Source organism: Pteropus vampyrus, unplaced genomic scaffold (assembly GCF_000151845.1).
Source record: "Pteropus vampyrus isolate Shadow unplaced genomic scaffold, Pvam_2.0 Scaffold42, whole genome shotgun sequence".
NCBI classification, from domain to species: Eukaryota; Metazoa; Chordata; class Mammalia; order Chiroptera; family Pteropodidae; genus Pteropus; species Pteropus vampyrus.
The window spans coordinates 6,378,029-6,390,144 of record NW_011888823.1 but is presented as its reverse complement, the minus strand read 5'-3'; the positions used below and the strand labels follow the sequence as shown (position 1 = coordinate 6,390,144).

Genomic DNA, 12,116 nt, shown 5'->3' with positions numbered 1-12,116 from the left:
TGTGTCTTAAAAGCTTCTAAAAACATCCTAGCACAAAACTATGCACTGATCTATACTTTCTGGTGCTGATCATTTAGTTTATTTAAATTAGCATGTATGTAAAGAGCATCACAGAATTATCTATCTCCACATCAGTCATGTTTGAACAACGTTTGCACAATCCCTAGTAACTGGCAGAGTGGTTTTTCAGTTTTCCTGTGCTCCACTCAAGGTGCAGCTAAATATTGCTCTAATGATAGCAATGAATCACTGAGTTAAAGGATCAAGAACAAAGATGTGCAGAATAGATAAGCCTAATTAATAATGGCAATATTGATTATTTATTGAATTATCAATAAATAATAGAATTATTTATAGAATTATCCATATATAGAATTATCAAGAATAGGATTCTGTTGTGATTTATGCTTTTGCAGTGTAAAAGTATATAAAATCATTTTTCTAAGACCAAATCTTGCTCATTTTGAACTTCTAAGTGATACCAAGCAAGTTCAGTAGCATTTACATAATATATTGTACGGAGTTTCTCTTCCTCATCAAGTTATTAAGACGAGTAACTAATAGAAATTAACTTTGTGCATATCAATGACAGACTTGATCCTAAATGTTAATAGGAACTTTTCCCTCTTGCTACTTTTCCTTCTGGACTATAAAATATATTGGAAGAAATACTGTACTAAACAGACTTTAATGAAGTGAGAAATATCACAGACCTTTAAAAAGTGAGATTTTACTTTTTTAAATTTATAGAATTAGGTATATTTAAAAATGGTGCCCATAAACCTAGAAAGAAATCTAGCGCACAGATAACCTCTTCTCGCCAGGATGGCTTTCTAGTTAAAGATGTAATTTCATGTAATTTACTACTTTGCAAAAGAGCAAACTTCAATGAATCACTAAGGTAATCTTTGCTCTCAAAACTCAATGTTTATAAATGGAAATGCTAAATATTAAACTGTAAAGCAGGGATTCTTGCTGAGGCAGAGCTGAGAAGTAGATTTCTTAAGACAGGAAGTTAGCAGACAACCCTCTTTCCCTGCATTTATTACCATCTCCATGTTTCCATGATTGCTGAGGAGGCTCCTAAAAAAACCTTGAAGTGTGTTCATAATGGAGGTTGAATCAGAAGTCGACATGGGGTGGGGGAGGTTGTAGAAATCAGAGTGTGGAGAGGAACTTGGGGATGGCCATGGAAAAATGTATCATGTGGGAAGGAATCTGGCATGATGAGCCAGACTCCACTGGTGGCTGAAAGTGCAGCCATCCTGGGTTTGGTGGTGGCAGGCTCTTGCATGAGATATCCTGGAAGCAAGTGTGCATGTGTCCCAGAGAGTAAATATGAGTGAGTTCATCTAGCAAACAGCTTAAGGGACCTGGATTTGGGTATAGACAGGCCCAGGATTTAACCTCTGTATACTTGCTGGATCTATAACATGGGCAAAATGCCTACTCTTCCTTTGCCTCAGTTTCTTTGTCTATAAAATGGAATAATAACTATACTTCATAGGATTGTTTGGATGATAAAAGGGATTTAAGATAACAAAGCACTTATCAGTGACATAAAAAATACTACCTTTTTTTACTTCCTTGAACAAGTGGTGCGAGACTTTCAAAGCCATCTCAATCCTGTCCTATATTAGAAAGGACTCGAGCATCTCTGCTATGAGATACCACTCACTTCAGCTTAATCGAATGTAAAGCCAAGAGAGAAAATGTGTCCACTTCACAAATACTGCTCAATGTCACGAATGCTAAGCAGATGTTGGCCTGAGCAATGTGGCAGAAGGCTGTGCTTGGGGCTAGAGACCACGTGCTGTTGAATGAGTCACTGGTTCAGCCTTTAATGACAAGTTTGGGTTTACTGAAGGATTTCCAGAAATACCTACCAGGATTTTTCAAGGGCCACAAAATTTCTACCCAAAGTAGGTAGGAATTTGGGGTTATAATTTTTAGGAATTGACATTAATGTTATTCCATTGATTTCCTCAGACTAATGAAGTTGCAAGGGTAGGAAATTGAAAAAAAGAAACAAATATAAACATATCAAATTTTCAAACAAAAACATATTTCGTTGATGTATTTCCTTGCCATCTTGACCATCCAATGACATGTTTTAATACATGCCCAAATCATTAACATATTCATAGGCATTAGACTTGGCCATTGTTAAATATTAAAAAACTGAGTTATATTGTTCACCAGGAGAAATGTGTTGTGCCTCAGTTAATAAGAAGTTCTGCTTACTTCTCTGGCTTCTAAAGCACTGATAAGCTTTTGTCATTTGTAAAAATACTTTTAACTTTATCCTTTTACTTGTATAATTACAAGGTGTGAGTCTGAAGATGAAAAGAAAAAGAATAGTAAGGAAAAACTTGAAGTTCTCGAGTCTTCAAAATGCAAATAAAAAATGCAGAGGAAATAACTGGTGTTTGTTTTGTACACTGTCTGGTTTTATGGCCTGAACTTTTTTAAAAGAGTAAACTTTCCCTGCCCCTCCCCGCTCCCCCCGCCCCGCCGCCCGCCCTCAATGTTCCTTAAGACTGTTGAATTTAACAACAATCTTGAAAGCTAGTCCTTAATTCTGTAATTGTAGATAAAAAAAATGCTCTAGACTACCAGAAATTAGTATCCAAGAGTATTCTACCCTCTTCAGTGAGAATTCTTTAAAGCCTTTCCAAACCTGCTTTTCGTATGGAAACTAATGGCTTAAGACCTTAAAATGAACGATCAGCTTGTGACCTGATGCTCTCAGGATACTTATTTGCAATCCAAAAGTAAAGTCTACGTATTTAAAAGCTGACAAATTCAGTGGGAAAAACCTAATTCTAGACTCATGCAGGAAAGGTAAATGGTAACCAAACATTTTACTCAGGGAATAGAGATTTCTTTCTTAGAGCCCCAAATCTCTCTCTGTATGTGTCTGTGTGCAGATGTTTTGTATTTCCATGTGTGTGCTATATGATGCTATTCTGCATATGCAAACGTAATATTTTCTGACTTACTAGCAACATGCTATAGCTTGTCTTACTGGGATTGACAATAGATTTATACTGATCTATTCATGTTGATATCCTTCATGCGTTTTCAAGATGGCTGGTCAAGGTGTACGTTTTTACTGATAAAAGATTCATTCCGATTAAAAAAACTAAAATTTGAAAACAAGGGCAAAAAATACAGCAATTCAGTATAGGCTTTTGTTCCACATAGTACTGGTAGAAATTTTTGTTGAGGTTTACCCTGATACTTATTTTCTATACCAAGTATGAACAGAGTTTTACAAGCTAAGAGAGATTATTTCACCTAAATAAAACCCATAGAAAGTCACAGCCTCTTTTCCATCCATTTCTCTCTTTCTCCACACTTTGATTAGCTAGATGTCCAAATTTCGTCATAACATATGTCCTCAATGAAGAATAATACCATCCATAAATGATTACTTTGGTTGCACTCTATTTATATTTTTTAGTGGGCTTTGTGACACAGAATTGAATACGGTACGATGGAAATATGATACCTTGAGCTGGGGAGTTCAGCGTGTACAGCAGATGTTTAACAGATTTATGAAGAGTTCTGAAACCTTCATTAGTTGTGACACGTGGGTAAACCTTCTGCACCGCCAGCAGCGCACTAGAGTTGAAAAACAATTAAACCAGATTGCATTTCAAGGTTTGTAGACAGAAACAAAAGGTTATTCGAGGAGAAAATATCTACAATCTAGGAAATTATTCTTATAATATAAAAAGACGAGATGCTACGTTCATTGTTTAATTACTTGTTTGTCTGTTCATCCACAAAAATCTCAACAAAATGTTCATGAATCATGCAGAGTGCTTCATGTACCAGGACTCTAAAGCCTTGGGACTCAAAGGCCTTAAAGTAAGGGAGTAGAGTTTACATCAGTTGTATTAAGACTTAAAAATAAGTGGTTAGGAAAAGCAACTTCCAATGAAAAGATACCAATTTTTTTTTAATTAAAAGGAAAATTAAATTTTGGATATTTTTATTAAAAATCAAGCCCAGATAAAAGACCCAGTTTCAGGAATAATTATTATTTAAGCATTTGATAAATATTTACCTTTCGCTAAACAAATGGTAATGTTTTTGGGGAAAAAAAAAGGAGCTTGCCCTAATTAAAGACTGCATTCTATCCTTTAAGTGGCCCATAGGCACTACTCCAGGGGTAGCTCAAAATTAATATCCAGACTAACTGGCACTGTCTTCCCAGGATTATTATGTTACCAGTAAGATGAGCAGTCTGCATTGGAGATGGACAGTCAGCAAACTCACTTATGCTTGAGTTCATTCCATATTTCCAAAACACAATTAGTTACTTAAGAAATGTAATCCTCTTTTTGTCATTGGTACATTAAAAAATGCTGGCATTGTACATATACTTCTGAATCTCACAAATACTATGAAAAATGCAGAGGAAATAACTGGTGTTTTTTTTGTACACTGGTTTTCTGGCCTGGACTTTTTAAAAAGAGTAAGGTGAGGCAATGCTTTAATTTATATGAGTAGTAACTAGAACGAAAGGCTTTGTTAACAATTTGCCATTGTAATATTAAATTTAGTACAAATTAGCTAATAGATTTTCCCTACGTATCTTAGCCGACTGAAGGCTCATTCTAGCAACAGATAACAGTGTGTGCGTATACATTCATGGTACTCTACAATATTTTCGGAATTTTTAATATTTAGATTATCTTACTTTTAGCTTCCTAGCTATGAGTGAAGAGTGCTAAATTTGAAATTTCCTCTAGTATCTAGCATAATATTAGGATATACATATAGATATAAGTGTATATGTATATAAACATACATAAACATATATGTGTATATACAGTATCATTTTATTTAGTTCTCTAATAATCCCATAAAGTCAGTTTTATATGCCTATTTTGCAGATGGGAAAACTAAAGTTCAAAAATTTAAGTAACTTACACAATTTTATTCAGTTAGTAGTTAAGAAGAGCTGGTTCTGTCTAATTTCAAAGTTTATGTTCTTGCCATGCTACATCTTTCCTCTGGCACAGAAACTTTGCACCAACATGGGGGTGGAGAGGAGGGCAGAACATTTCTGCATAGAGCCCATAGCCATTGTCAACTTGTTATGCCAGCTGTGTGTCTGGTATAGAGACATGACTGTAATATTTTCATCTTTGCTCTGTGTAAACAGTTGATACCTCAGGCATTTTTATATTTGCCCCAATAATTTCCTGGTTCTCAGACTTTAGTTTTTTCTGAACTCTGATGACCACTGTAACCAATTAAACAGTCTCGGTCACAGATCTCTGCTCACCTGGCCCTCTGCCTGACTTACCTGATCTGTTGTCCCAAATTAACACCTTCAAAGACTGAATACCTAACAATCTCATTAAACTGTCGGCATTGTTATTATTAATATCATTAATAAAATGTCAGTAGACTTAATTCATCTTTTTCTAATAAATTGCAACTTAATAGTAACATCTGGCCCTCATCCTCTCTAAAACCCTTTAAATCATTGATCAGAATATTTTTATTTTACTTCATAGATTTTTTTCTTATTTTCATCAAATAAAAATGAAAGTTATCCCAAACAAGTTGCCTGATAAAAATAATTTTAAAAAGAGTTTTCATGATTCACATCTCAAATCTTCCTCACAAATGGTGAAAATCATGAAAATGTTTTTCATATACACTTCTCAACTTTTTGTGATTGCTCATTTTTGTTAATTTCTGCCATAACCTTAACATTATATAATCTGGTTTGGGTGATTTGGCTATAAAACAACTTGCAACTTAAAAAAAAAATTGTTGGAGGGAATGATAAAAATTTTTATGGTGGTCATAGAGTGAGATAAACTGATGAAACTATAATTTGGTGATAAAATATAGTCATTTGTGAGGAAATGGTGGCTTTTAATGACACTGTCTGTTTAAAAATAAGTTTATAAAGGGCTTTTTTAACAGAAAAATAACACAAGCCACATATTCAATTTAAAATTTTCTAGTAGTCAAGTTAAAAAAGAAAATTAATTTTAATAATATTTTTTATTTAACTCCAAACATCCAAAATTATTATTTCAACATCTAATCAATATAAAATTTATTAATGAAATATTTTAAGTCTTTTATTGTACTAAGTCTTCAAAATTCACCATGTATTTTACACTTATGGAATAATACAATTCAGATGCTAAAATTTTTTTTGAGGATACTTAATCTATATTAAGATTTTATTACTTTTACAGGCAAAAAAATAGGTCCAAGTACCCACATTGTTTCAAAAATACTAAAAGGTTTACCATTTACTGAAGCAAGTGTCAGTATTTGAAATTTAAATTAATTAAAGTTAAAGTTAAAAATTCAATTGCTTAAATCAAAACCCACATGTAGCTAGGAGCTAGCATATTAGAAAGAACAAGTTTATAAATTAGCGATGCAAGTAAATTAAATAAATAAATAAAAATTGACTACTTAAAAAATGAATTGTTCTAATTAGTTAAAAGTTGAATGTCATCTGCTTTAAAAAGAATTTGAAGCTATTTCTTTTAGTTGTTTCTTTTTTCTTTATTATCATGTACTCCCATTTACATTTATAATCATTCCATAACAGCATGCTCTATTATATAATGCTATAACATGCATAATTTCATTTTAAATTTTAAGAGAATTTAAAAAGTCACAGTGCAATGTCCTTTCTATGTAATTTACTCTACCAAAATAATGCCTGAAGTATTTTTGTTTATTTGTTTTTGACCCTAATGTATTTTTTGGATGCTCTGTGTACTACTGAATATTATTTTGTGGGACTTTTGCTTTTTATTTGTTTTGTTTAACCAAATTTCATTGAGGTATAATTCACATACAAAGCAATGTAACTATTTTAGGTTACAGTTCAATACATTTTGACAAATGTATATAATCATGTAACCACCATGCTAATAGGATACAAAACATTTTGATAACCTCCCCAAAATATCTTTATGCTCCCAACAGTTGTTCCAGGATGTACTGATCTGATTTCCAACACTATAAATTAATTTTTTCAATTTGAGAATTCCATATAACTGAAATACAATATCATCACATCCAATATGTGGTCTTTTTTTTTGGTCTGGATTCTTTTACCAGCGTAGTATTTGAAAGATTTATTCTGTTGTGTGGTTCAGTAATCTGTTTATTTTTCTTGTTGAGTAAAATCTCAATGTATAAATAAACTATAATTTTTTGCCATTCTGTTTCTGGATATCTGTCCCCCAATTTTAGCTATTGTGAATAAATCTGCTATAAACATTAGCATACAAGTCTTCATGTTGGCATATGTTTTCATTTTCTTGAGTAAATAACCAGAAGTAAAATGCTACATTATATGGATCTACTATTAACTTCATCAGAAGATGTCATACTGTTTTCCAAAATGTTTATATCATTTTACGCTGTAACTTGCAATGTATGAGAGTTTTACTTGCTCTATATTTTTTCCAACAATTGGAGTTGTCCATCTTTCAAAATTTTAATTCCTTCAAATGAGTGTATAGTGATATCTCACTGTGGTATGAATTTTATTTTGAATCTTTTCATTGCTACACTATACGATTCCAATGATTCTTCCTCTCCTTCAATTTATTTACCTGTTTGCTTTCTAAGACAATATAAAAGGAGAAAGAAGATCAAGTGTCAAAATTCTGGGTGAGTGAAAATTTCCCTAAGTGTTAAAATGCGGAAAAATATGGAGAATGAAACTTCCTAATAAATTACTCCTTCTGTTGATTAGTTTATGACATGCTATTGTAAGAAGAACATAGGACGTATGCCTTTGTCACTAACTGTAGAAACTTGGGGAAGTCATTTGACTTCTGTGAGGATTTGTTTACTCTTCTATAAAATGGGATATCTGTTGTCTCGATCTCAAAGCACTGTTGTGAATATTAAGTGAGATTTATGTAGCAACATAAGGGCTTATTATAAGGTCTTTAAACAAACATAAGCTCTTGGAACTTTTCCAAAGAAGATGAGGACACTCTTGTCTGGTGCTTTAGACATCAGTGATGGAATACATTGTATTTTTAATGACATAGTAGAGAGGCAGCTTGGGTTCTGGAGTTAGAAAACTCAGGTTTAAATCCTACTAGCTGTATAATCATCAAATATTTAATTTTTATGACTCTCTGTTACCTCATTTATAAAATAAATAATAGTTTAGTTGTAGAATTTAATGTAATATGTGTAAAGGGCCGAGTAAAGTATCTGGTATGTAATGGGCACTCAATAATGAATAGCTGTTAATTTAGTTGTTGATTTTTTTAATGCACATTTTAAAATTAACTAGACAAGACAGTCAAAACCTAAGTACCAGTCCATTAAAGTCTAAATGCTGGCCACACTCTGATCATTTTATGAGGAAAAGCAGTCTTGAAAGGGATTTCTTCTGTAAAAATATTTAAATATTTTGTCAAATAAACCAACCCAAAATTCAGACTTTGAAAGATTATTTGTAGTCTGGTTGCACATGAGGGAGGCCAATCTCCTTGAGGTGGCTTGTTTCAAAACTTTAACCAACAGGGTTGTTTTATATTGGATGCTATCAATCAAAACCCAATGAGATAGTTTATTCTTGGGCAATTTAAATGCTAGATACACAGAGCTCTTGTCACTGAATAAGTCTGAGCCAATGTTCCAATCTACCATTGGTCCTGCTATATACCTCTTTCTCAGAAGCTCTAAGATACCAACTAACAATCCTCATGTACACTTTGATAACCTTAATGACTGCAGTGTGTGCTTCTTCTTTGCTTAACTAATACCGTTACCTTCATTGGTAAAATCTGCAATAAGGTGTTGACAGTACCTGCTCCATATTTAAACTATCTACCTACCAATGATCTTTACAGGTAACATTTTTTAAAAAGGGCTTTTTAATGAATAGTAACAATCCACTTAATTCTTACATTTTCTTACCTGTTTGCATTTTGAAGAACCTCAAATATATTGCTTAGTGTCGTATCATTCTGAAACATATTTGGAAAACTAGAGAGAAGCTGCCACACAGCTGTCTGCTCTTGCACTTGTGAGAAGAAGGTTAGCACTTTGACCATTTCCTGAAATACTGTCTTCTGGTTATTGGGATCTCTTGATATCTTAAAAATTAAACCACAAACAAGACAAAATAAGACTTCAATACTTGTAATCACATGGCTTACTAACTTTGAAAGCATCAAACATTTAGATTTTTACATAATTCTTTCAGATTTTCATTCAATTTGAAGTCATCTTTTACTTGGAAAAACAATAATCATTTCTAATATTCTTAAACATTGTTGCATTTTTTTCCTATTCCTACAGACATTGGCATCTTTAAAGTTTAATTAACAGAGCTGCATTTATATAAAATATTTTAAATTGTATTTTGGGAAATTAAAACTAATTTCTTAAAATAGAATTTGCTTCTCAGTAATATGTTTGTTTTTCTCTAGGATCTGATTTGGGAGCTACAGACATATCTTCTCTATATTCATTAGTAGATCTTATATTATTTATTATTTGTGTGGTGAATCTTTAAAACTTTATGTATGTATCTTCATATACATATAAATATATTATATATATATATATGTGAAAATGTTCACTATTATAATTACAAATACTCAGTGGAATACAATATTTCCAAAATACTGTGGCAACACCAGGAACTTTAGTTATAATAATCTACAGTGAGTGAATTTATGCGATAACCATACCTTGTACTATAAGCAAACAAAAACCGTGACTTTTGCTTTTGCTTTATATCACAGGACCCAGCTAGAATTTAAAGTATTTTCTTTATTATATTCCCATCCAAAGCAATTTTATTAATAAGCTTATTCATACTAGTAAAGTCACGCCTTTGTTCTGTCTTAATTTAAAGTCTTTCATGCTGAGAATGTGATTTTGAACAATGTATTCTTAACCACATATTTACAAATTTACAATGTATTCTTAACCACACATTTACAATGTATTCTTAACCACACATCTACACAACTGCTGAGTTTCTTAAGAAAGAATTTGAAATGCTCTCCATTGGATTGGGATTATTATAACAGTGTCTCTAATCTGGTTCAGTTGGAAAACTTAGATTACTGAAGGGTAATTTAAGCATTCTGTGCTTAAAAAATTATTACAATAAAATTCAGGGAATCAAAGGGAAAACATTATAAGTGGACATGTTTCACTTATTCCTGTTTATAAAATTTCTGTGTATTTTTATGATCTTTCATTGTATGTAGGGTTTCATTAAATGTAGATTATTGGTGTTTTATTTTCACATTGTAGTTTAAGACTAGCATATAAAAGTGGTTATTAGCACTCCATAGAATGAAATTTCTTGGTTCTAGTGCATATTTGGGGGAGACGAATATTTAGTTTCATCAAAAATCAACTTTTATTAATTTTAATAAATTAGATTTAATGCTAGTGAGAAAAATTTAAAAGATTACCCATTATTCTAACTTCTGAGCATTATATGGCGCTAATAGTTTAATTAGTAAACTTACATTATATTCTGAGTATCTTCATTCTCAGAGGAAACAGTCTTCAATCACTATAGAGCAAAATCATATTTTATCTACAAACATGTTTCTACATTAACCAAAATGCAATAATTTTGGTTCAACATTGAAATCATTTCAATTCTGCAAATTTAAATGGAAAGTAGACATTCCTTAGAATTAGACATTACGTGTGAATCCTTGTGTGATGAATTCATGCCAAAGGTCAGCAAATACTCCAGTCAGCATTGTGCAGTCCATGTGGGCTATGGACTTGCTTTTTGACTCATGTTAAGTCTTTGTGGATACAAAAATGAAAACAAGACATTTCTTTCTATTACTTATGAGATATTTACACTCACCTGAGAAAATTGGTTTGTTAGTTCTTGGAGAGAAGACTCTATAAGGGTCATGTTGGATAGGCAAAATTTGTTAAAAACATTTTTCCCTAGAGTGGTCCAAGAGAACGTGTAATCAGCAATATATTCTGGATATCTCTCACACAGCTCTCTTCGTATATCTTCTGAAGTTGAATTTTCCTTTAACAGCTAAAAATGTACGTGAGAAGAGTAACATAATGATGTTAATAAATGTAGATATTAAAGTATTCAAGTCTTCAAGGAAATTGACTTATCTTTATAACAGTCATTTTAAGGTCCTGCATTACAACAATTATTAAAACAACACTAAAAGACACTAAATTTACCCATGAAAAGTCACCTAGAAAATGTGTGAATGTAGTCATTCTTGTCATTATTATGTTTTAAATGATTTTCATATGACTTATTTAACTGAACTCATTTCCTGTCTCTGACCAGAGAACACAAATGCACCAGATCTTTTCTGACAAGAATATTCAGGCATAAAAACCTTAGTTTTTCCTGGGCATTTAGCAGCAGAGACTCAGGTGTCCTAACTCTATGACACTTCATGAGAAATTGGCAATGATCTTTGGAAGACTTTCAAAACATAGGAGCTTGAGAGTCTATTCTCAAGACCAACAGTGTTTATTTAGATATATGGACAAACTTTGTTTATTTTTCATTTGTAAAGCAATTACTTCATTTAAGAATTATGCATATGAAGAAAAAAGGAAAACATATATATGAAAATCATAAGAATATATAATTACCAAAAGCAATCATTGGAAAGCATTTTCATTTTGGAATCATTATAATACTCTCATATGTTTCACAGTACAGGCCAGTCACAGATGTAGCGCTATTTTCAGCTCTAATATTGATCACATTCACCATTATGAACTTGTTTAGATATTTACAACTAATTATATTTAGTTATAATATTTAATGGGTCCTTCTTAATAATGAATTCATGTAACTCTGTAGAGTGATGGCCAACTAACTTCATCGTCCCCTTAAGTTTACATCACAAAATCTATACTATGCTTTATAATGCTCAACTTCTAAATGTAATGGAACAAAACAGGATCCACTTATTCTAGGATATACTATAAGTGCCAAGTTGTCTAGTCATTTATCCATATCTCTTTCCTAACGTTGCACATAAGCTCACCCAAAAATGATTTCTCTACTCATTCTTGCAAGGGTTGCAGAAAATAGTAAAGAGAAAGAGGAATCAGAG

At 32.1% G+C, this 12,116-nt stretch overlaps 1 protein-coding gene across 1 annotated transcript in view; it reads right to left on the bottom strand.

The window, feature by feature from the left end:
* ABCA12 (ATP binding cassette subfamily A member 12) overlaps positions 1-12,116 on the bottom strand; it is a 165,699-nt gene that overhangs the window by 80,110 nt on the left and 73,473 nt on the right. Inside the window, exons 6-8 of the mRNA XM_011358645.1 lie at positions 10,877-11,062; positions 8,947-9,125; positions 3,515-3,627 (exon numbers count right to left, since the gene is read on the bottom strand). Of these exons, the coding sequence (XP_011356947.1) occupies positions 3,515-3,627; positions 8,947-9,125; positions 10,877-11,062 (478 nt within the window). The remainder of the gene's footprint in view (positions 1-3,514; positions 3,628-8,946; positions 9,126-10,876; positions 11,063-12,116) is intronic.